We start from the raw sequence: 25880 nt of genomic DNA, 5'->3' as shown, positions 1-25880 counted from the left end.
ATCGTCATAGGCCATATCTCAAACAGCGATGAGTCGAAGTACAGGAAGGAGATAGGGGACTTAGTGGAATGGTGTCATGACAACAACCTTTCCCTCAATGTCAACAAAACGAGAACTGGTCACTGACTTCCAGAAAGGGGGCTGTGTACATGCACCTGTCTACATCAATGGTGCTGAGGTTGAGAGGGTCAGGAGCTTCAAGTTCCTGGGAGTGAACATCACCAACTGCCTGTCCTGGTCAACTCACGCAGATGCTACGGCCAAGAAAGCCCACCAGCGCCTCTACTTCCTCAGGAGGCTAAAGAAATGTGGTTTGTCCCCTTTGACTCTCACCAACTTTTACCAATGCACCATAGAAAGCATCCTATCTGGATGTATCACGGCTTGGTACGGCAACTGCTCTGCCCAGGACCGCAAGAAACTGCAGAGAGTTGTGGACACAGCCCAGTGCATCACAGACACCAGCCTCCCCTCCTTGGACTCTGTCTTTACCTCTCGTTGTCTTGGTGAAGCAGCCAGCATAATCAAAGACCCCACCCACCCGGGACATTCTCTCTTCTCTCGTCTACCATCGGGTAGAAGATACAGGAACCTGAGGGCACGTACCACCAGACTTAAGGACAGCTTCTACCACACTGTGATAAGACTATTGAACAGTTCTCTTATACAATGAGATGGACTATGACCTCATGATCTACCTTGTTGTGACCTTGCACCTTATTACACTGCACTTTCTCTGTAGCTGTGACACTTTACTCTGTACTGTTATTGTTTTTACCTGTACTACATCAATGCACTCTGTACTAACTCAATGTATCTGCACCGTGTAATGAATTAACCCGTACGATCGGTTTGTAAGACAAGTTTTTCACTGTACCTCGGTACAAGTGACAATAATAAACCAATACCATGGGAAAATGCTGTAAGAAGGGAAAGCGCTTCAAGAAGGGGAAGGGGCATGATTGGTGGGGGTGGAAGAAAAGAGGGGTCAGAAAGGGAATGGTCCCTTCAAAATGCTCAAGGGCAAAGGGGAAGATGCATCTGGGTAGTGGGGTTTCGCTGAAGCTGGTGGAAATTACGAAGAACAGTCGGGAGGCTGGTGAGGTGGATCATGAAGACCAGGGAATTTCTATGCTTGCTCTGTCCAGAAGGAGAGGAGGTGAGAGCAGAGGTGCAGGAAATCAATGAGATGTGGTTAAAGGTTCTGTGGTTAATAGAAGGAGGTGGGTGGGAAGAAGTTGAGACATTTGTGGGGAGTATGGAGGCTTGTAATGGAAGGTTGTTAGTAGCCTATCCCCTGAGATGGTCATCCATAAAGAAATAGACCATGCAAAGGTGAGAGCAGGGTGGAAGTGGGCTGCAAAAATGATTAAATTTTCTGTATGAGTGCCAGAACTAGCATCGTACCAACAGCACTGTATTTCAAAGCTTTTATGATATTTTGTCAGTGTTCTCACTCTCTAGCTGGTCATTTCATAGCTTTTTCTTTCTAACTGCCCCCATTAACTGGCCAATTTATCTGGCAACCCTGGCCTAGAAATTCTGCTTTTGTCCTGTCCATCCCTCCCTCACCTTTTCTGCAACTCAAAACTGTTCTCTCTTTTTACTAACTCTGAAGAAACAGTGTATGCAGTTTTTAAATGTAATTTATGTAGTGAATTATTGTGATAACAGCAATATTTGAAAGTGAAATGGAAGCATATTTATTAGAAATGTCAAAACAGAATGAATCCTTGGTCTCCCAATCTATCTCGTAGTGGCCTAAAATTGTTTACCTGCACTGCACTTTCTCTGCAACTGCAACACGATATTCTGCATACTGTTTTCTTTTACTACCTCGATGTACTTATGTAAGGCATGACCTGCCTGGATGGCACACAAACAAAAGTTTTTCAGTATCAAAATGAGCCAATACCAGTGCCAAATTAGGTACAGAGAAACACCAGAAATATATGACTAACTGGACAGTTCTTTTAAAACGCCAGTGTTGGTTCAAATGGCCTCTTCATACGCTGCATCATCCTCCAGTTCTAGGAATTTAGACTGAACAAAAATATAACTGAATTTATTTTTTCCATCTAATTTCTACCTGGTAAAGGTGGTCAATTATTTCACTGCCACCTTTGCGATTGATCCTTCATATAGGTACCTGGGATCCCTGTTGTTAATGATCAGTTCGAGGTGCTGAGCAGAGGCCGAATCGATCATTGCTGTTTGTTCACTCCCTTTGAAGATGACCTTGAGGGATTTTGGAGCATAAACCGTATTCTGTATGAATTCAACATACTTCAGCAAGGCTGCAGCTGCTGCCAGACTGTAGTACCTGCAAAAGTAACAGTACGAAAAATCGTCAACTGACTCACACCTTTCGCACTCCTCCAATTCCAGCCTCTTGCACATTCCAATTCTACAAGTCAGCCTGACTTCAGCTGCCTAGGCCACATTTGGAATCTCTCCCCCAAACATCTCTACCTGTCTCTCTTAGAAGCTCTGATCAAGATTTTGCTCAATGCTCTGAAAAATTCCCTTATTAATGATGTCAAATTATCTTTAATAACCCTCTTGAGAAGACCATTGGGACATTTTACTGCACTAGTAATGATACATAAATGCATGTTTTTGTTGCAATAGGGTAGAGTGCTATATTTCAGAAGACTTTGTGGTACGGCTTCAAAGAAGCACCCAATTGCTAAAGCTGTTGTCCTTTAGAGCTGAAGTCCCCCCGGATCACGTGTGATCTAACTTTCCAGACTAGCCTGCCATGAGGGTCCTTGTCAAAGACCTCGCTAAAGTCCACATAGACAACATCCACTGTCCCATCCCCATCTACCCTCTTGGTTACCTCTTTGAAGAACTCCAAGAGATTTGTCAGACACAACTTCCCAAGCACAAAGCCATGCAGACTGTCCCAAATCAGACCCTGTCTCTCCAAATGTTGGTAGATCCTGTCCCTCAGAATCCCCTCCAGCAATTTACCCACCACCAATGTCAGACTCACTGGCCAGTGACAAATTTACCTTTAAGGTAGTGTAAAATTTCCCAAGATAGTCACAGAAGTGTTATCGGACAAACTGACACCTAATCACAAAAGGATTATGTGAAAAAGTGTGTGTGGAACCAGAGGAAATAGAAGAGACTTTTAAATGGATATTTCTCTTCAGTTTTTACTGAGGCGAAAATGATGGAAGCTAAAGCAATGGGGGAAATGAGTGGTGATATCTTGGACCACACACAAATTAGTGAGGAGGGATTGGAGGCCTTAAAGTGCATTAAGGTGGATAAATTGCCAGGACCTGATGTGGTGCATTCTCGGACTTTATGGGAAGCTAGAGAAGAAATTGTGGAGGCCCTTGCAGAGAATTTTGCTTCATCTCTGGCCACAGGTGAGGTTCCAGAGGACTGGACAGTGGCTAATTTGGTACCATTGTTTCAAAAGGGTAGCAAAAACAAGCCAGGAAACCACAGGCCAGTGAGTCTGACATTGGTGGTGGGTAAATTGCAAGAGAGGATTCTGAGAGATAGGATCTACCAACATTTGGAGAGACAGGGTCTGATTCGGGACAGTCTGCATGGCTTTGTGCGTGGGAAGTTGTGTCTGACAGATCTCTTGGAGTTCTTCAAGGAGATAACCAAGAGGGTAGACGGGGATAGGACAGTGGATGTTGTCTATGTGGACTTTAGCGAGGCCTTTGACAAGGATCTTCATGGCAGACTAGTCTGGAAGGTTAGATCACACATGATCCGGGGGGAGATAGCGGATTGGCTTCATAATTGGCTCAGTGGTAGGAAGCAGAGGGTGATGGTCAAGGGTTGTTTCTCGGACTGGAGACTTGTGCCTAGTGGTGTGCCACAGCGGTCGGTGCTGGAACCTTGGTTGTTTGAAATTCATGTAAACAATTTGGATGTGAATGTACAAGGCATGGTACAACAGGGCAAAATAATAACCAGGAGAAGAGTAGGGCCCATTAGGGACAACAGGGGCAATCTGTGCGTGGAGGCAGAAGGTATAGATGATGTCCTAATTCAATGGTTTTTGTCAGATTTCACAAAGGAAACAGACATTTAGTTGGAAGATTCAGCAAAGGGAAAGTTGAAATTCTAGTGCAAATCTCCATAAATAAAGGTGGATCTGCTCTCCCTTCCTGCCCCGCACCTGCCTATCACTATCTCTTACCAGCATTGACCTATCACCACCTCTTACCAGCATCGACCTATCACCACCTTGTGCCCACCCCACCTCCCCTCTTCTGTCCTCCTATCACTGCTCTGCTTTTCCCTCCTATATATTGGGCTTCCCCCTTTCCTATCTTCAGTCCTGAAGAAGGGTCCTGACCTGAAAAGTTGACCACCTGCTTTTCTCCACAGATGCTGCCTGGCCTGCTGAGTTCCTCCAGCATCATAGTGTTTTTCATGAGGAGAGACCAGAGAGGCTATGTCTATTTTCCTTGGAGAGGAGGATGTGAAGAGGGGACATGATTGAGGTATATAAAATTATGAGGAATATAGACAGGGTAGACTCAGAGGGTAATGGATAAGAAATTTAGAGGGGATATAAAGGGGACCTTTTTCACCTAGAGAGTGGTTAGCACCTGGAATACACTGAAAGAGGGAATGGTGGAAGCAGAGTCACTTTCAGCATTTAATAAATGCCTAGATGAGCACTTGAATTGCCTAGGCATAAAAGGCTACGGGTTAAGTGCTGGAAGGTTGGATTGGTACGGATGGGAGCCCATTGGTCAGTGTGGACGTGATAGGCCAAATGTTTCCATGCTGTATGACTCTATGACTAAACAGGTTGTCAAACCAGGGCAATTAACATTCTGACCTCCATATGATTATTCCTCACAAAGCAGCAGGTGAGAAGACAGATACACCAGCAGACATCAGCTGATGACAAAAGCACCGCCACTGTTGTGAACGTACTCAGGCAAGCTCGTATCTATTATCCAGCCACCCCTACAGACAAATATGATCTTTGTGCATGAGCTGTGACACCCATAGAGCGAAAAGCCTGGTGTACTCAATGTTAAGAAGACAGAATAGACTGCAGCTGCTGGAATCCGGAACAAAAAACAATGCTGGAAGAACTGTGGGTCAAGCAGCATCTGTGGAGGCAAAAGGTTCTAAGTAGATATTTTGGTTCGAGACAATGCATCAGGACTGAGAAAGATAAGGAAAGATTGCCAGTATATTGCAGTATAGGGCAGGGGTGAGGGGTCGGGTTGGGGGAGGCGGGAGTTGTTGTGGGGATAGAGGCTGACAGATGATGGGTAGAACCAGGTAGGGAGGGGATGATGGACTGATGGCACCCAGGGACCTAAACAACCCTTCCAAGTGAGGCAGAGGTTCATCTGCACCTCTGCCAACCTGGTCTACTGCATCCAGTGCTCACGATGTGACTTCCTCTACATTGGTGAAACTATGCATAAACTAGACAACTGTTTTGTGGAGCCCCTACACTCTGCCACAACAGCCATCTCAAGTTGCCAGCTGCATGTTATTTTAACTTTTCTTGCTACTCCCAAACTGACTTGTTTGTTCTCTACCAACTCCACTGCTACTGAGAGGTCAAATGCAAATTGGAAGAATAACACTTCATATTCCCCTTGTGTAGCTTCCAACCCAGTGGTATGAACATTGAATTTTCCAATTTCAGGTAACCCACACCCCCAGTGCTCTCCTCCTACCCGTCTTTCTTCACCCTTTGTTCATCTTTCCGTGTCTTCTCACCCCTCCACCTCCCCCACTCACCTGGTTCCCTCTGCCCATTATCCCCTCACCATCTGCTTCCACCTATGACCTACCAGCCTCCCTCACCCCGTACTGCTATATAATGGCAACCTTTCCTCTTCCCTCTCAGCCCTGATACAGGATCTCAACACAAAACATCGACTTACATCTTTTACCTCCACAGATGCTGTCTGACCCGCTGGGTTCTCTCAGCATTCTGTTTTTTGTACTCAATGTTAACTTTGGTGAGGTTCCGAGTGTTCCAGTGCCATGGAGCCACATAGCAGGAGAAAGACTAACAAGAAAATAGTTTAAAAGATCTCACCCCAGTATTCATGGTTAACTCTCCCTCCCCAGCCCCACACCCCCAATTAATATCACCACAATTTATTTGCTGACCATTATTCCATTGCTTATTGTACAGCCTGCTGTGTGCAGTTTGGCTTCCTACATTGTCAAATGCTGTAAAAGTTAGGAACATCCTGAGGTGGCAAAAGTTGCTTTTGTTTGCTTTAAAAAGTATCCAACAATAATGATATTGCAATTCAAAAATTAACATCAAGGTTCAATTGACTTAAATACTGAACTTAATTCCATACTTCATCTGAACTTCCATTAGCACGGTGCTGAACTCGGGCGTGCAAAGCTGTTCAATGTACTCCAGACCCTTCGTTTCATTAAAGTACTTCCTCTGAACAGTACTCAGAGCTACATTCTGTAGGAAAGATCAAGAAGACATTCTGCTACAACCGGAGAAAATTCATGAATTTCCTTCCTTGCGTAATCCCATGTGCATCCCTGCAAAGTTTCCATCAAACTTAGCAATAACAGATGTGTTTACTGTTCCATACAAACATGATATAATCTTGTGCATATTCAGCATTAAGATCTGTGTGTTAATTCCAATGCAACCAAATAAACGTAATCATAAATTACCAGATGTTTAACTTTCCTCCCTGAGCCATCTTCCAGCAATACATCCAAGCTATTTGAGTCCATAACTTCTGTCCAGTCTGCAACCTTTTGAGATCTTCATATCTCCAATTCTCACACCCATTCGCTCACCTTAACTGCTCCACCACTGGCAACTGTGCCTTCAACAGCCTGGGTCTTAAACTCTGGAATTCCCCTCAATCTTACCACCTTTCCCTCCTGCTTAAACCAAAAAGACCTTACATCTTGTGGGAGGCAAGGGAGGAGATTGCGGAGCCTCTGACGATGATCTTTGCATCATCAATGGAGACGGGAGAGGTTCTGGAAGGTTGGAGGGTGGCGGATGTTGTTCCCTTATTCAAGAAGGGGAGTAGGGATAACCCAGGGAATTATAAACCAGTAAGTCTTACCTCAGTGGTTGGTAAGCTGATGGAGAAGATCCTGAAGGGCAGGATATATGAACATTTGGAGAGGTATAATATGATTAGGAATAGTCAGCATGGCTTTGTCAAGGGCAGGTCCTGTCTTACGAGCCTGATAGAATTTTTTGAGGATGTGACTAAGCACATCGATGAAGGGAGAGCAGTAGATGTAGTGTATATGGATTTCAGCAAGGCATTTGATAAGGTACCCCATGCGAGGCTTATGGAGGTGGTGAGGAGCCATGGGATCCAAGGGGACATTGCAGTGTGGATCCAGAACTGGTTGGCCCACAGAAGGTAAAGAGTGGTTGTTGAAGGGTCATATTCTGAGTGGAGGACGGTGACCAGTGGTGTACCTCAGGGATCTTTACTGGGACCCCTACTCTTTGTGATTTTTATAAACGACCTGGATGAGGAAGTGGAGGGGTGGGTTAGTAACTTTGCGGATGACACAAAGGTTGGGGGTGTTGTGGATAGTTTGGAGGGCTATCAGAGGTTACATAGAATAGGATACAGAGTTGGGCTGAGAAGTGGCAGATGCAGTTCAACCCAGATAAGTGTGAAGTGGTAGGTCAAATATGTTGGCAGAATATAGTATTAATGGTAGGACTCTTGGCAGTGTGGAGGATCAGAGGGATCTTGGGGTCCGAGTCCATAGGACGCTCAAAGCAGCTGCGCAGGTTGACTCTGTGGTTAAGAAGGCATATGGTATATTGTCCTTCATCAATCGGGGAATTGAATTTAGGAGCCGAGAGATATTGTTGCAGCTATGTAGGTCCCTGGTCAGACCCCACTTGGAGTACTGTGCTCAGGTCTGGTCGCCTCACTACAGGAAAGATGTGGAAGCCATAGAGAGGGTGCAGAGGAGATTTACAAAGATGCTGCCTGGAATGCGGAGCATGCTTTATGAAAGAAGGTTGAGGGAACTCAGCCTTTTCTCCTTGGAGAGACGGAGGATGAGGGGGGGACCTGATAGAGGTGTATAAGATGATGAGAGGTATTGATCGGGTAGATAGTCAGAGGCTTTTCCCCAGGGCTGAAATGGTGGCCACAAGAGGACATAGGTTTCAGGTGCTGGGGAGTAGATATAGAGGAGATGTCAGGGGTAAGTTTTTTACTCAGAGAGTAGTGAGTGCATGGAATGGGCTGTCGGAAACGGTGGTGGAGGCGGATACGATAGGGTCTTTCAAGAGACTGTTAGATAGGTACATGGAGCTGAGTAAAATAGAGGGCTATGGGTAAGCCTAGTAATTTCTAGGGTAGGGACATGTTCGGCACAGCTTTGTAGGCCAAAGGGCCTGAATTGTGCTGTAGTTTTTCCATGTTCTATCTCCTTTTTGAGGTACCGAAGAAAAGCAAGGTAGCATGCCTCAATGACTACCGACTAGTGGCTCTGACATCCACCATCAAGAAGTGCTTTGAGAGGCTGGTCATGGCACGCATTAACTCCAGCCTCCCAGACAATCTTGACCCACTGCAATTTGCCTATCGCTGAAACAGGTCTACAGCGGACGCTACCTCCCTTGCACTACACTCAGCTCTGGAGCATCTGGACAATAAAGACAACTACATTAGACTATTGTTTATTGACTACAGGTCTGCCTTCAATACTATAATCCCATGCAAACTCATCACCAAACTCCAAGACCTAGGACTCAACACCTCCCTCTGTAACTGGATCCTTGACTTTCTGACCAACAGACCACAATCAGTGAGGATAGGCAGCAATACCTCCAGCACGATTATTCTCAACACTGGTGCCCGACAAGGCTGCATCCTCAGCCCTCTACTCTACTCCCTATACACTCATGACTACATGGCCAGATTCTGCTCTAATTCCATCTACAAGCTTGCAAATGATACCACTGTAGTAGGCCATATCTCAAACAACTATGAGTCGGAGTACAGGAAGGAGATAGTGTGCTTAGTGGCATGGTGTCATGACATCAACCTTTCCCTCAATGTCAGCAAAAGAGCTGGTTATTGACTTCAGGAAAGAGGGCGGTGTACATGCACCTGTCTACATCAATGGTGCTGAGATTGAGAGGGTTGAGAGCTTCAAGTTCCTGGGACTGAACATCACCAATAGCCTGTCCTGGTCAAATCACGTAGGTGCCACGGCCAAGAAAGCTCACCAGCGCCTCTACTCCCTCAGGCGGCTAAAGAAATTTGGTTTGTCCCCTTTGACACTCATCAACTTTTATCGATGCACCATAGAAAGCATCCTATCTGGATGCATCACGGCTTGGTACGGCAACTGCTCTGCCCAGGACCACAAGAAGCTGCAGAGAGTTATGGATACAGCCCAGCGCATCACAGACACCAGCCTCCCCTCCTTGGACTCTGTCTTTACCTCTCGCTGCCTTGGTGAAGTAGTCAGCAAAGACCCCACCCACCTGTGTCATTCTCTCTCTCCTCTTCCATCAGGTAGAAGATACAGGAGCCTGAGGGCACGTACCACCAGACTTAAGGACAGCTTCTATCCCACTATGATAAGACTATTGAACAGTTCCCTTATACAATGAGATGGACTCTGGTCTCACGCTCTACCTTGTTGTGACCTTGCACCTTATTGCACTGCACTTTCTCTGTAGCTGTGACACTTTACTCTGTACTGTTACTGTTTTTACCTGTACTATATCAATGCACTCTGTACTAACTCAATGTAGCTGCACTGTGTAATGAATTGACCTGTACGATCGGTTTGTAAGACAAGTTTTTCACTGTACCTCGGTATAAGTGACAATAATAAACCAATACCAATGAGGAACACTAAAAAATTCTGGTTACAATTCTGTTCAAGTGCCAATGGCACAGTTACTATTTTAAAGGGGTATTATTAATCTATATTTTTGTTACTTTTTGCTGTAATATAGAAGCGAACAACATTAATGTTCCATGATATTAAGAGTCCATAGGTCTTATGGACTCTCTTAAAGGAAGAGAAAGATGTGGAAAGATTGAGGAAATTCCAGAGCTTAACAACAAGGTAGCTGAAAGGATGGTCACCAATGGTAGGCAAAGTTAGAGCCATATTTAAGAACTGAAGGAGCATGAAGATCTCAAAGAACTGTAATAACACAATTATTACACTGACAACCACATTTTCCAAAAGCCAAAACAGACCAAAACTATTGTTGACGAAGTTCTGCATCAAGCTTACTTTAAAGTTTTCTGTGACAAGAGTAAACAGTTTGGTCCCACTTCCTTTATCACAAGTAGTATTTGGCATTATAATTTCAAGAGGAGATAAAATCTGCAGTTTGGTAATGACCTGTAATGCAAACAGAATGCAATGTGTCCTAGTGCAATGAAATAATAACCTTGATAATTAAATTTTCAGCAGTTTTTAACGCAAGTACAGCTGAAGAATCACTATTTCATATGTGCTTTCTCCATAGTCAGAAAAAAATAAAGCTTAATGAATAAGTACACTACATCAATAAGTGTGAATGAATCATAGAATGGTTACAGCAGTGAAAGAGACCACTATATGGATTCTTGTATAGGAAAGGAGTAGAGGGATACAGGGCTAATGGAGGCAATGGGATTAGTGTAGGTAGGCATCACAGTCAGTATGGCCCAGTTGGGCCGAAAGGCCTGTTTCTGTGCTCTACATTTTTATAATTCTATGATTCACTCTCCTCTCACACCCACACCAGAGTTCGCTACCAGAATAAACCTCTAGTTCCACTGATTCTTTCTCCATTGTTTTGCAAATTATTCTCCAATATATATTTGTCCATTTCCCTTCTGAAGGCCACTATGGAACTTGCCTCCATATCTGTAGGCAGTGCATTCCACATACCAACCAAATGCTTCGTAAGAAAGATTTTCCTAATATTCATCTTAATTTTCTCTCCCTTTATCGTATACCTGTTACCTCTAGTCCTCAACTTCTCCACCAAAGAGAACACCCCTGACTATCTATTCTGTTTGGACCCTCATCATTTTACATACAACCATCAAATTGCCTGTTTTTGAGTCATTTTGAGGATAGTGAAAGACAGGACCACTATTGGCAACATTATCAAAACTGGAGCAAAAGCTCGCAGGTGACAGGTGGATTCATGTGAGGGGCGGAGATGATGGGCAGGTGAGGGAGGGGGAGAGTGGGAATGATGAAAGAAGCTGGGAGGTGATAGGCGCAAGTGATAAAGGACTGAAGAAGATGGAATCCGATTGGAGAGGACAGTGGACCATGGAATAAAGGGAAGGAGGTGAGGAGGGAAGCAGTGGGAGGAATGTGTGGGTGATGGGCAAATCATGAGGGCAGGGGAAGGGAAAGAGATGGAGTGATGGGGGCCAGTGGACTAACAGTAATGGGGGAGGGGGGGGTGGTGGCGGTGTGAGAGAGAGGAGTGATTACTGGAAGTTAGAGAAATCAATGTTTGTGCCATCAGGTTGGAGACCACCAAGGCTGAATATGAGGTGCTGTTCCGCTAATCTGCATCTAGCCTCACCTTGGCAGTAGAGGAGGCCGTGGGCAGGCATGTCAGGGTGGGAATGGGAAGTGGAATTAAAATGGCTGGCCACCAGAAGATCCTGGCTGGTATGGCGGACAGAGCGAAGGTGCTCAATGAAGCAATCCCCCAACCTACGTCAGGTCTCACCAATATAGAGGAGGTTGCACCAGGAGCACCAGATGCAATAAGTGACACCAGTAGATCCACAAGTGAAGGACTGCCTCACCTGGAAGGGCTGTGTAGGGCCCTAAACGGCGGTGAGAGAGGAGGTGTAGGAGCAGGTGTCACACTTAGTGTGGTTGCAGGGATAAGTGCCTGGAGGCAGATCCGTGGGGAGGGACGAGAAGACAAGGGAGTCATGGAGAGTGCAATCCCTGCGGCAACTGGAGAGGGGAGTAGAGGGGAAGATGTGCCTGGTGGTGGGATCCTGTTGGAGATGGCGGAAGTTGCGGAGAATGATATATTGGATGCATTGGCTCATGGGATAAGTATTTTATTTCTCAAAAAGAGAACATGAATAACATGATAACAAAAACCATAATGTGATAATTGTGAAGTACACACAGTGTTTCCTCTTGGGGAAAAACAATCTAAAATTATCACTAAGAAATCAAACAGGGAACTGAAAATCTTTAGAGGCCATTGGGAATGTGGAACTTAATACCACAAAGAGTAGTTGAGGCAAATAATTAGATTCAGTTAAGGGGGAGATGATTGTTGAGGGAGAAATGAGAAAAAAAAGGGAATTGAAGGTGATGTCGCCTGCAGAAGTAGTGAAACCAAGTTCTATTGAGACCAAGAAGGAACTGGGTAAATATATAGCGAGAACAAATTTACAAGGGTATGGAGAAGGGGCCCAGGAGTGGAACTAGAGAATTGTTCTAGTGGAGAGCCTGCATGGCTACAATGGACCAAACAGCCTCCTTCTGTGCAGTAACCATTGTATAATTCCACAAATGTTTATAGCTGGGTGAGGAAGGACAGGAGAGGCCTCAACAACATCTCATATTCTGCTTAGGTACCTTACAACACTCTGGAATGAACACTGAATTTTTCAATTTCAGGTAACCCACACCCCCGGTGCTCTCCTCCCACACACACTCACCTGACCACCTAGTTTTCTTCTTCTTAGTTTTCTTCTCATCCCCTCCCCCACCTGGTTCCATCTGCCTATCATCCCCCCATCAAGTTACACTTATCACCTATCAGCCTTTATCCGCCCCCCCCCACTCCCCCATTACATTATATACTGGCAACCTCTCCTCTTCCCTCTATCCCGGTATAGGGTTTCGACCCGAAACGTCAACTGGTACCTTTTACTTCCACAGATGCTGCTTGAACCACTGAGTTCTTCCAGCATTCTAATTTTTGTTCCTGCTTTTGTACTGTTTACTATATGCAATCCCATTACTGTATTACAGCCCCCTCACACATACCATCCAGGACCACAAATCCAGATGGGCACTTGGGTAAGATACATCCAGCGTCTATCAAAGAATCAGTCAGGAGTAGGAACCCTATCATTGACGACCCATCTCCACTTGTAACATAATTTCAGAATTAAAGCAAACAAGCATTATGTCACAGTATATCCTTTTAACCGGAAATTGGAGCTCACCCTCTTTCGGTGCACAAAACATAAGCTGTGCACAACAGTAAACATCCACTCCAACTACTCAAAATAAAAATCACAAAACTGGGCAAAGATAAGGTAGGGCTGTGGCATTTTCACACAGATTCATGCAATAAAACTGGATCCGAATGCAGAGCATTGGTGTGTGGGACTGGCAGGAAGCGAGTCCATGTTTAGAGAACTCACTGTATGCACTGCAGCTGCCTCATACCTCCACCAACTCAGGTTCAATTCTTAACTCCTGTCTGTGTGGTTTGCACTTTCTCCTAGTGACTACATGAGTTTCCCCATGGTGTTTTAGTTTCCTCCTACATACCAAGATGTGCTGCTTGTTAGGGTAATTGACTACTGTGAATTGCCGCTAGTGTAGGTAACTGGTGACAGTATTAGGGGAGTGTTAATGGTCACGATTGGGCAAATAGGTTATGAGGAAATAATTAGCAAAATTGGGTTGCCAATTGCCAAATGGCTTCCTTTTAAGAAAATATGTAAACTCCCCCACCCCAGCCACTGCACTACAGTTGCAGAAAAAGTGGGGAAAATGCAGGAAGCAGGGACATCCCAATCTCAGTGTTTGGGCAGTCCCTACATTATGAACTGGTTTAGTTAACTGATGAACTGGCCTGATCAATCTCCATGCCATGAGTTGTCCTAAACCATTGGATCAAGGGGCAATAACTGCAGTATGCAGTTTACAACTGAATTTAAAATTAAGGCTGAAAGGGGAAGCCACTGATTAATTCTCCAGAGTGCTGACTGTCTCATACCCAGAAGGTACACAGTGTGTTCCTCAATTTGTGAATAAACAACGAAGGTCATAAGCTTCAAAAGCTCGTATTTCTGCCAGCAGTGGAAGAGATACATGCTGCACAACTGACACTGGGCAAACAGCAGCCACATTAAGGTGAATCAGACACAGAAGTGCACAGGACTAACTTAATTTTGGGCACTAACTGGGAAATGCTCACTTGAATGACCTAACATGCAGAACACTACTTTTACACATGATGTAGAAACATAAAACGTCTACAAACCCATCCAAGTTTTTATACGCTGTAAAATAAAAATCCTTAAAACTTTAAGTAATTTCACAATGTCAGGTCCTGATTGCAAAAGTCTATTCTTTGTCTACTCAGTCAGTCGTTACTTTTCTACAGGGTTATTTATGGTGACCCACAGCCCAAAGGTTTTCCATTTTCAACTGGACAAGTTTTGGAGCTGAGTCAAAGCATCTGTTCAGGGGAAACAATTGTGAAAACTACGGGACTGCAATAAGAATAATCTGCTTCATAGGGACTCTTTACCAGCCCAGTAAATTTGCTCTTTTCTAGTATTCATCCAATTCTCTTTTGAAATTCAGATAAAGTCTGTTTACACTGCCTTTTAAAGCAATATGTTCCAGATCATAACAAATAATTCTCATTCCTCCTTTAGTTCCAAATCTTACATTTGAGTACTATGGTCTCTGATTCTCCTTCCAGAGGAAGCTGTTTCTTGATAGTGACTTTATCAAAATCCTACATACATAAGACTATTGAACATGTTTTCTCAAGACGTGCAAGATTCTGCCAAGGAAACATTTGAACCCACCCCACCATTGTCATGTTTATTGCCCATCCATTGTTGCCCCAAGTAGATGGTGGGTTCACTTCGGGAACCGAGTAGCAGCTGTGAGCACAACTGAGCGATGTTAATGGTTGAATCATGGGAAATCTGAATAAAATTAAACAAAAAATGAAATCTTCATTTGTTACCTTAGCATATGTACTGTTGTCTGCAAACTGGGATAGTACAAGTTCTGGACTCTTGAGGTCAATGCTGGCCATTCCTATTTCACCACGGGCAAGCCCACGTCCCTCCACTAAGGCCACAATTACTGAAGCAACATGAACCGAGACTGCAGAAGATGAAGTAACTGTACCAAAAACATTAAGATTCCAGCACTGGAATATTATCTACTGTATTCTCCACAACCTTACACTTTTGTAACCTAAAATTATTGCAACTCTGTTTTTTGTTGGTCTAGTTTATTATTTGAATACAAACTAAACAGAAAGGTATTCAATTCATATGTGGACTATTGATTAAACTTTTTCAAATGTGTACACACAAAGAAAAAAATCCTTCTCTTCAGCTTTTCACCAGATGATTAAAGCAAGATTTGAATGGAGTATGGTTTTGGGAGGGGTAGAAAGTAATCCACAATGATTCAAAATTATGTCTGGATAAACCATACTGTTCTTTCCTTTTACTCATTGCCCATATGTTCATTTTGCACCACACAATCTTAGATTATTCCAAAGCATTTAACAGCATAATGCTTTTGAAGTATAGTCAGTTTTATTTGCAATATAAAGCAATGAAATTAACTTGTGTACAGCAAAATCCTACAAACACCACATTGATAAGTTCGGAGGTGGTATCTTCCCCAAGTTAAAAAGGTTACAAGGTTGAGACCTACCCCAGTAGGTTTGAGCACAAAAATTTATATTCCTGCTGCTGTATATTACTGAGGGAGTGCTGTACTGACTGATGTGCCACCTTTTTGATGAGATTGATATTGGTTTATTATTGTCACTTGTATTGAGGTACAGTGAAAAGCTTGTCTTACAAACCAATCATACAGGTCAATTCATTACAGTGCAGGTACATTGGGTTAGTACAGAGTGCATTGATGTAGTACAGGTAAAAACAGTAACAGTACAGAGTAAAGTGTCACAGCTACAGAGAAAGTGCAGTGCAATAAGGTGCAAGGTCACAACAAGGTAGATCGTGAGGTCATAGTTCATCTCATTGTATAAGGGAACCGTTCAATCGTCTTATCACAGTGGAATAGAAGCTGTCCTTAAGTCTGGTGGTACGTGCCTTCAGGCTCCTGTATCTTCTACCCGATGGAAGAGGAGAGAGAATGACCCAGGTGGGTGGGGTGTTTGATTATGCTGGCTGCTTCACCAAGACAGCGAGAGGTAAAGACAGAGTCCAAGGAAGGGAGGCTGGTGTCCGTAGTGCAGAGCTGTGTCCACAATTCTCTGCAGTTTCTTGCAGTCCTGGGCTGAGCAGTTGCTTTACCAAGCCGTGATACATCCAGATAGGATGCTTTCTATGGTGCATTGGTAAAAGTTGGTGAGAGTCAAAGGGGACATGCCAAATTTCTTTAGCCTCCTGAGGAAGTAGAGGCGCTGGTGAGCTTTCTTGGCTGTGGCTTCTACATGATTTGACCAGAACAGGCTGTTGGTGATGTTCACTCCCAGGAACTTGAAGCTCTCAACCCTCTCGACCTCAGCACCATTGATGTAGACAGGTGCATGTACACTGCCCCCTTTCCTGAAGTCAATGACCAGCTCTTTTGTTTTGTTGACATTGAAGGAAAGGTTGTTGTCATGACACCATTCCACTAAGCTCTCTATCTCCTTCCTGTACTCCGACTCATCGCTGTTTGAGATACGGCCTACAACGATGGTATCATCTACAAACTTGTAGATGGAGTTGGAGCCGAATCTGGCCACACAGCCATGAGATGATAAATGATGGCCTTCCCTGCTCTCTCAGTAACGTAAAAGGACCCATAGCAATATTACAAAAAGTGGAGAGTTTTCCCATGTGACTTGGCTAATATTTATTCTTCAACAAATGCCAGAAGATTAATTCATTGTGTGGAAGCAGAGGGATGGCCAACATTTCAGGTCGAGGTACATTGACTCTGCAAGGTGAAACTCACAAGCACATGCACAGAAAATCACCTCTTTTCAAAGGTGCTGCTCCAGAAAAAAAATGGTGAAGACATACAGGATGCTAGCCTTCATTTACTGGGCATAGAATATAAGAGCAGGTAAGTTATGGCACAACTTTATAAGACACTTGGGGAGCCACTTCTGGAAAATTGTGTGCAATTTAGGTCTCCCAACTACAGGAAGGACATGATTACAATGAATGCAGAGGAGGTTCCCCAGGATGGAATGTCTCATTTATGAAGAAAAACTGAATAGACTGGGTTTTTTCCCCTTGGAGCAGAGAAGGCTGAAGGGTACCTGATGGACCCACAAAATTATGAGGGGCCATATATATAGTAGACAATAGTAAACTTTTTCAATTGGCAAGGTGTCTATAACCAAAAGGCATACATTCAAGTTAAAGAGATTGAAAGGGAATACAAGGAATCTTTTTTTCATCCAAAAGGGTGGTAGAAGCAGAAACTGTCACAACATTTAAGAAGTATCTGGATGACCACTTGAATGAGCAAGACACAGAAAGCCATAAACCAGGAGCCGGTATATGAGATTAACATGGAGTTATTTGATAGTCCACACTGATATGATGGGCCGAACAGCCTGTTTGTGTGCTATGTGACTGGTTACAATATTAATGTGGATCAAATGGCAGCACTCTCACCTCTATTTCAGTCAGTCATAAGCTTGAATCCCACCAAGCTTTTTTAAGTCCAATATTAGGCATTAATGGGGCAGTGCCAATTGTTACAGAAACCAGATATGTTAAAATGACCCACCTTCCGTCTCAGATCACCAATCCGATCTTGAAGAAAATACAGGAATTCTCACCGGCCAACTTTTATCCATCAATCAGAATTATTAAAATTGGTCTTTTTAACATTGCTGTTTATTCTATCCTGCTGTGCACAAATTGACTGCTGTGCTTCTTACATTTAAGTGGTAAATACAGCACAGAAATACTTAATTGGCTATGAAATGCTTTGGAGCAGCTTTATAGGGATGCAAAAAGCTCTATAAAAATGAAAGACTTTCCTTTTTTCCCCCCCCAACAAACCTTCCCACCACTAGAAACCATTTCACCATTTTTCAGGGTGTTTTGAGAAAGTGCTTCCTTTCTGTGAAGGATTAAAAACTAAGGGTCAAAGTATAAGATTGTCATTATAAATCCATTTGAGAATATGAACAGGCATAGTTGAGGCAGAGCAGAGGTACATTCAGGAGAGCTATTTAGCTCCACTGAATATATCTCTGCTCTGCCTCAACTATTGCTGTCCGTATTCTCATTATGAGCAGGAGGGAGAAAGGGATGGATGAGATGGGCCGAAGCATCATTGCCTTGCTGTACAACTCTATGGGATAGTAAATCCAAAATAATACATCAACCTGAAATGGTAACTGTTTCTCTTTCCACCGACACTGCCTGACCTGCTGAATTTTTCCAGCAAATTCCAAATTTATTTCCAGTTTCTGCAGCATTTTTTTGGTTTTCTAATACAACTATTCTTCTGAAATAAAGAGAGAATTTTGGAATTACACAACAGGTCACACAATATCTGTGGAGAAAGAGGATTGACGTTTCTCTCTCCACAAATGTTGTATGACCTGCTGTGTAATTCCAAAAATCTGTCAAAACTCTGACTTAGTCAAAACTCTGTCAACCACTTGTTTAAATGTTTTCACCCAACGTGCACTTCTCTTCTGACAGCAATAAATTGTAATGTGTGTTAATCTAACATATTTCACATCCCTTTCAGGAAGCCCCAAAGTGCTTTACAGCTAATTAATATATTTAGAAACAGGCTATAACATTATGGACCACTCAGTACTGAATACGCTTCAATTTTTGTGCAATTAAAGATTAAAACGAAGATTGTTATCTGTGAACCTGAGTGACCAGTTTGGGGAGTACGGAGCTTGCAAGCTGGTCTTGTATTGCGACTGCTGCTGGTGGTGGACACTGGAGTCTTCCGAATTTTGGTTTCATTAAAGCCCTTCAGTGAAGAGCTGCTCTGTGCTGAGGTAGCTGTAAACTGGCTTCTATTGCCCACATTTGAACTCTTATCACCAAAGTACGATTCTGTCAACATTAAAATCCAGAAGAAGATCATGAATAAACTACCAACAACTTGTGTCTTACTAGTTAATTGTCCCACGTGCATCACAATAACATTTTCAGACATAATCTGACACACAATCAGATAAAGAGACATTATTTCTGGTGACCAAAAGCTTGGAATAAGAAATAGGTATTGAGGATAAGTTTTAATAGAGGTAAGAGAAGGTGGCAGAGAGGCTTGGGCATGGAATAAGATATCTTTATTAGTCACATGTACATCGAAACACACAGTGAAATGCATCTTTTCCGTAGTGTTCTGGGGGCAGCCCGCAAATGTCACCACGCTTCTGGCACCAACACAGCACGCCCACAACTTCCTAACCTGTACGCCTTTGGAATGTGGGAGGAAGCCGGAGCACCCAGAGGAAACTCAAGCAGACACAGGGAGAACGTACAAACTCCTTACAGACAGTGGCCAGATTTGAACTCGGGTTGCTGGCGCTGTAAAGCGTTACAGTAACCGCTACACTACCGTGCCTGCCCAGTCTCAGGAACTGAAGGCAGGCCTCCAATGGTGAAGCAATTAAAATCAGGGATGGGTAAGGGTCAGAAATTAAGGAGCACAACAGTTGAAGATGTTTGGAAATCAGGAATGGATGAAGGATTTGATGGCTTCAAGTATTGCCAAACTCTCTAAGGTCAGGGTGGTCAATTCCTCACCCTCTTGCTCCATCAAGTGAGTGAAGGCAATACAGAATAGATGGAATCTGATGAAAATAGGGTGAATATCATAGCAGGTGGTAGTTGGATGTAGCTGGGAGAATAAGGTCACCAAATGCACATCCCATAGAGGGGACGTTTTGCAGGTTCCCATCCATAAGAGATAGGTGGGTTATCAAGCTATAAAAAGGACACAAAGAGCATGCAAAGAGTTATAAGTGATTGGGCAAAAAGTTGGCATCTGGAGTATAATGTGGGGAAAAGTGAGATTACATACTTCGGAAGGAAGAATGAAAAAGAAAACTTCTACTTAAATGGAACAAAAACCAAGTTGCTGGAGGAACTCAGAAGGTCAGGCAGCATCTGTGGAGGCAGCATCTGTGATGTTTTGGGTCAAGACCCTGCATCAGGGCTAAGAGTGCAAAGGGGAGGTATCGAGTACAAAGAGGTGAGAATGAGGTACAAAGAGGCTGGCAGGTGATGGGTGGAACCAGGTGAGGAAGGAGATGGGCAGATGGAGCCAAGTGGGTAAAGGGTGGATTTGTGAGGTAGCAGTTGCTGGGTGATAGGTAGAGACAGATAAGGTGAGAGAGAAAAAAAGGAGCAGATGGAGCCAGGTGGGGAGAGGGGACAGAGACAGAGACAGAGGTTGGAAGGTGATACATGGAGACACAAGAGGCTGCATATGCTGGAATCTGATAAGGAAGGAAGGTGATGTGGGCAGATGGAACCAGTTGGGGAACGGGATAGTAAACCCAGTAGGTAAAGTGTGTGGGCAATAGGCAGGTAGAACCAGGTGGCACAGAGGAACAAAACTGAGTGACAGTGGTCTGGGGGTGGTTTTGGGAAAAAGTGGGTGGGGCACAGTGAGAGCAGGGCAGCACAGGGGAGGGGTGCATGTTACCTGAAATTAGAAAGCTCAACGTTCACACCATTGGGTTCCAGGAGGAATATGAGATGCTGTTCCTCCAGTTTGCATTTGGCCTCACCCTGGCTGTGGAGAAGGCTGAGGACAGACAGGTAGGTGTAGCAATGGGAAGGGGAATTGAAATGGCATGCAACTGGGAGCTCAAAATAGCCATTGTTAACAGAATGCAGGTGTTCCACAAGTCAATTACCTATTTTGTGCTTGCCTTGTCTATCTCGCCGATGTAGAGGAGGCCACATCAAGTGCACAGAATGCAGTAGACGAGGTTGATGGAGGTACATGTGAATCTTTGCCTGACCTGCAAATGATGTTTGGGTCCCTGGATACTGGTGGGAGAGGTGTACGGACAAGTGGGCCAGGGGATGGGAAGGAGTGGTTGGGGAGGGATAAGTGAACTAGGAAGAGAGTGCGAGAGAGTCTTCACCAACCACCCCAACCTCCCCCTCTCTGATGCTGAGCGTTCTATCCTCAGCAGAAGCCTCACCTTTGTACCTCAGTGAGTTCAGGGGCTGTTGTGATATTAAGCTTGTCTTCCATCTTCTCCACCTCCGTGCCCATTTCTTTGGCAAGAAGTCCTCGCCCCCACCCCTCTCCTACTGATGATCCCTGCTCACATTTTCAACATTCCCCTTCCTCCTGGATACCTACTTCTGGCTTTTCCTCTCTTGACCTTTTCATTTCTAATTGCCAACACAATATAACCACCTTGACTTCTCCACTTCTCTCACCGATTCCAACCTCACCCCCTCCAAATGCCCAGCTCTCCATTCACTTCACACCAGTCCCAATCATGCCATCAAACCCACAAAGGTGGTGCGACTGTGGCCTGGCAGACTGATCTTTACCTCGCAGAGACTAGGTGGCAGCTCTCGGATACCTCATCCTTACCCCTGGCCCATGACCACCATGACCACCACCACCACCACCCCCAACCCCCCCCCCCCCCCCCCCCCCCGCCCAATGAACACCAGGCCACCATCTCCCAGACCATCACTGATCTCAACACATCAGATCTCCCCTCCACAGTCTCCAATGTGATAATGCACAGCCCTGCAGTGCCCACTTATATCTCTTACCCAAGATCCACAAACAGGGCTGTACCAGTAGGCCCATTGTTCCTGCCTGCTCTTGCCCCACTGAACTTATCTCCTTATACCTCAACTCCACCCTGTCTCCCCATGTCCAGTCTCTTCCCACCTACATCCAGAACACCTCACATGCCCTCCACCATTTTGACAACATCCATTTCCCTAGCTCCCACTGCCTCATCTTCACTATGGGCGTCCATTCTTTATACACCGTTCCTCATCAGTAAGCTATTAGGGCCCTCCACTTCTTTCTGGAACAGGGATCCAACAAGCTTGCCTCACTTAAACTCTCATCCACCTGGCAGAACTTGTTCTTACCCTGGCCAACTTCTCTTTTGATTCCTCCTACTTTCTACAAATCAAAGGTGTAGCCACGGACACTCACATGGGCCCTAGCTACGTGTGCCTTTTCATTGGCTACATTGAGTAGTTGTTCCAAACCTATTGCACCACCATGGCCCAACACTTCTTCTGCCACAATGAGGACTGTATTGGTGCTACCTCCTGTACTCATATGGAAGTTGTCAATTTTATCACCTTCGCTAGGAACTTCCACCCTGCCCTCAAATTCACTTAGACAATTTCTGACATCTTTCTCCCTTGTCTAGATCCCTGTCTCCATCTCAGCAACCTATCTACTGACATTTACTATAACGCCACTGACTCCCACTTCTACTTTGACTACACCTCCTCCCCCCACCCCACCAAACCCCCCACCCCAATCCCACACACCCACCCCCGTCTATTCGGAGGATGACATCCCTTTCTCTCAGTTTCTCCGTCTCCACTGTATCTTCTCTGAAGATGAGGCTTTCCACTCCAGGACAACTAAAATGTACTTTTTTTTTCAGGAAATGTGGCTTCCCCTTTATTGTGGTTCATAGAGCACTCATCTGCATCTCCTCCATTTCCTTATATTCCTCTCACAAGCCCTCCCCCCCCCCCCAGACAGAACAGAGATCCCTTAGTGCTCACCTTTCATCCAGCACATCATCCTTCGTCATGTCCACCAGCTGCTACACAAACCCACCACCATCACATCTTCCCCTGCTTTCCCCTGCATGACTCCTTGGTACGCTCATCCCTACCCACCCACCTCTCCTGCAACTGTAGGATGTACAACACTTGTTCTTACACCTCCTCCCTCACCACCATTCAGGGACCCAAACAGGCATTGCAGTTCAGGCAAAGATTCACATGCACCTCCTCCAACCTCATCTACTGCATTCTGTGCTCTCGATGTGGCTTCCTCGACGTCGGCCAGACCAAGTGTAGACAAGGCACTCATTTGGTGGAACCCTGCGCTGTGTCTGGATTGGCCATCCTGAGGTCCAGGTTGCAAGCCATTTCAACTCCCCTCCCCGTTCTCACTCTGACCTGTCTGTCCTCAGCCTTCCCCACTGCCAAATGCAAACTGAAAGAATAGCACCAATTTCAAGTAACCCACACCCCTGTGCTCCTTTTTCTCTCCTTTTGAGCCACCCAGATTCTCTAGCCTTCTGCCCCACCCTGACCCCAAACCAGCCCCGACCCAGTCCCCAACCGCACCCCAAACCAGCCCCCACCCAGTCCTCAACCGCACCCCAAACCAACCCCGACCCATTCCTCAACCGCACCCCAAACCTGCCCCCACCCAGTCCTCAACCGCACCCCAAACCAACCCTGACCCATTCCTCAACCGCACCCCAAACCTACCCCCACCCATTCCCCAACCGCACCCAAAACCAACCCCGACCCATTCCCCAACCGCACCCCAAATCAACCCCGACCCAGTTCCCAACCGCACCCCAAACCAACCCCGACCCAGTCCCCAACCGCACCCCAAACCAACCCCGACCCAGTCCCCAACCGCACCCCAAACCTACCCCCACCCATTCCCCAACCGCACCCAAAACCAACCCCGACCCATTCCCCAACCGCACCCCAAATCAACCCCGACCCAGTTCCCAACCGCACCCCAAACCAACTCCGACCCAGTCCCCAACCGCACCCCAAACCAACCCCGACCCAGTCCCCAACCGCACCCCAAACCTAGATGCTAGAGTCCATTATTAAGGATGAAATAGCAGCATATTTGGATAGCAATGATAGAATTGGGTCGAGTCAACATGGATTTACCAAGGGAAAATCATGCTTGACTAATCTACTGGAGTTTTTTTTTGAGGATGTAACCAGGAAAATAGACTAGGGAGATTCAGTGGTTGTTGTATACCTCGACTTTCAGAAGGCATTTGATAAAGTGCCGCAAAAGAGATTGGTGGGTAAAATTAGGGCTCATGGAATTGGGGGGCGGGTATTAACATGGATAGAAAACTGGTTGGTGGATAGGAAACAAAGGGTAGGGGTGAATGGATGTTTCTCAGAATGGCAGGGCGTGACTAGTGGGGTACCACAGGGCTCGGTGCTGGGACGGCAGCTGTTTACCATCTATGTTGATGATTTAGATGAAAGCATTGTGAATAACATTAACAAGTTTGCTGATGATACAAAGTTGGGTGGCAGTGCGACATGTGTAGAGGAAGTTAGGAGAATTCAAGGTGATTTGGATAGGTTGGGTAAGTGGGCAGATACTTGGCAGATGAAGTTTAATGTGGATAAGTGTGAGGTTCTCCACTTTGGGACCAGGAACAGGAAGACAGATTATTATCTGAATGGTGTGGAGTTAGGTAAGGGGGAAATACAAAGGGATCTAGGAGTCCTTGTTCATCAGTCACTGAAAGTGAATGAGCAAGTGCAGCAGGCAGTGATGAAGGCTAATGGAATGTTGGCCTGTATTACAAGGGGAATTGAGTACAAAAGCAAAGAGATTCTTTTGCATTTGTACAGGGCCCTGGTGAGACCACTCCTGGAGTATTGTGTACAGTTTTGGTCTCCAGGGTTAAGGAAGGGTATCCTGGCTATAGAGGGCGGGCAGCGTAGGTTTATGAGGTTAATTCCAGGGATGTCGGGACTGTCTTATGCTGAGAGGTTGGAGAGACTGGGATTGTACACGCTGGAATTGAGAAGATTGAGAGGGGATCTGATTGAAACATACAGGATTATTAAGGGATTGGACAAGATAGAGACAGGAAATATGTTCCAGATGTTGGGGAAGTCCAGGACCAGGGGGCACGATTTAAGAATAAGGGCTGGGCCATTTAGGACAGAGGTGAGGAAAAACTTCTTCTCCCAGAGGGTTGTGAATTTGTGGAATGCACTGCCTCAGAGGGCAGTGGAGGCCAATTCTCTGGGCACTTTCAAGAAGGAGCTAGATAGGTTTCTTATAGATAGGGGAATCAAAGGATATGGGGACAAGGCAGGAACAGGATATTGATTGTTGAGGATCAGCCATGATCTCAAAATGGCGGTGCAGACTCGAAGGGCCGAATGGTCTACTTCTGCTCCTATTGTCTATTGTCAAACCAACCCCGACCCATTCCCTAACCCTGCCCCCACCCCCCCACCCTGCCCCTGCCCCTGCCCCCCCACCCTGCCCCTGCCCCCCCACCCTGCCCCTGCCCCCACCCCCACCCAAACTACACCCCACCCCCACCCAAACTACACCCCAAACCAACCCCACCTCAAACCACTCGCCACCCAGCTCCCACCCAGCCCCGCCGCCCACCTCTGCCCGCCGCCCCGCCGCCGCCGCCGCTGCCGCTGCCGCTCGGGGTGAAGCCGCTCGCCGTTCGCGGACCGCCGGCCGCCCCCGAACCCGAGTCGGGCCGCCCGCTCGACGAGCTGCGGCTCTCGCTTCCCGCCGCGAAGCGGGGCGTCTCCAGCAGCCCGAAGGCGTATCTGGGCGGCGGCGGCGGAGCGGGCCGAGCGCTGAGCCCGGGGGCACCGCTCCCTCCTCCCGCCGCCTCAGCCGCCATCTGCCCTCAGGTAAAAAAAAGGCGGGAAACGGCGCGAAAATGGCGGCCGGGTGCCTCTGCGCAGGCGCTGGAGCCCACGTGGGTATGCGGGAGCATGCGCTCTGGGTGGTCGCGCCCTCCCCGCTGACAGGCTTCCCCTCAACGCTCCCCCCCCCCCCCCCCGTCCCCCGGGTAACCGCTCCCCCCCCCCCGTCCCCCGGGTAACCGCTCCCCCCCCCCGTCCCCCGGGTAACCGCTCCCCCCCCCCCCCCCCCCGTCCCCCGGGTAACCGCTCCCCCCCCGTCCCCCGGGTAACCGCTCCCCCCGCCCCCCCCCGTCCCCC

The 25880-nt window shown here is 46.1% G+C and overlaps 1 protein-coding gene across 1 annotated transcript in view; it reads right to left on the bottom strand.

Annotated features, from left to right (window-relative positions):
* msh4 (mutS homolog 4) overlaps positions 1–25558 on the bottom strand; it is a 97939-nt gene extending 72381 nt beyond the window's left edge. The window contains exons 1-5 of the mRNA XM_052013156.1: positions 25309–25558; positions 14939–15099; positions 10249–10359; positions 6330–6445; positions 2150–2323 (exon numbers count right to left, since the gene is read on the bottom strand). Of these exons, the coding sequence (XP_051869116.1) occupies positions 2150–2323; positions 6330–6445; positions 10249–10359; positions 14939–15099; positions 25309–25558 (812 nt within the window). The remainder of the gene's footprint in view (positions 1–2149; positions 2324–6329; positions 6446–10248; positions 10360–14938; positions 15100–25308) is intronic.
* Between the last annotated feature and the right edge of the window lie 322 nt (positions 25559–25880).

Source organism: Pristis pectinata, chromosome 3, assembly GCF_009764475.1.
Source record: "Pristis pectinata isolate sPriPec2 chromosome 3, sPriPec2.1.pri, whole genome shotgun sequence".
Taxonomy (NCBI): domain Eukaryota; kingdom Metazoa; phylum Chordata; class Chondrichthyes; order Rhinopristiformes; family Pristidae; genus Pristis; species Pristis pectinata.
This window is presented reverse-complemented; position numbering and strand designations above follow the sequence as displayed.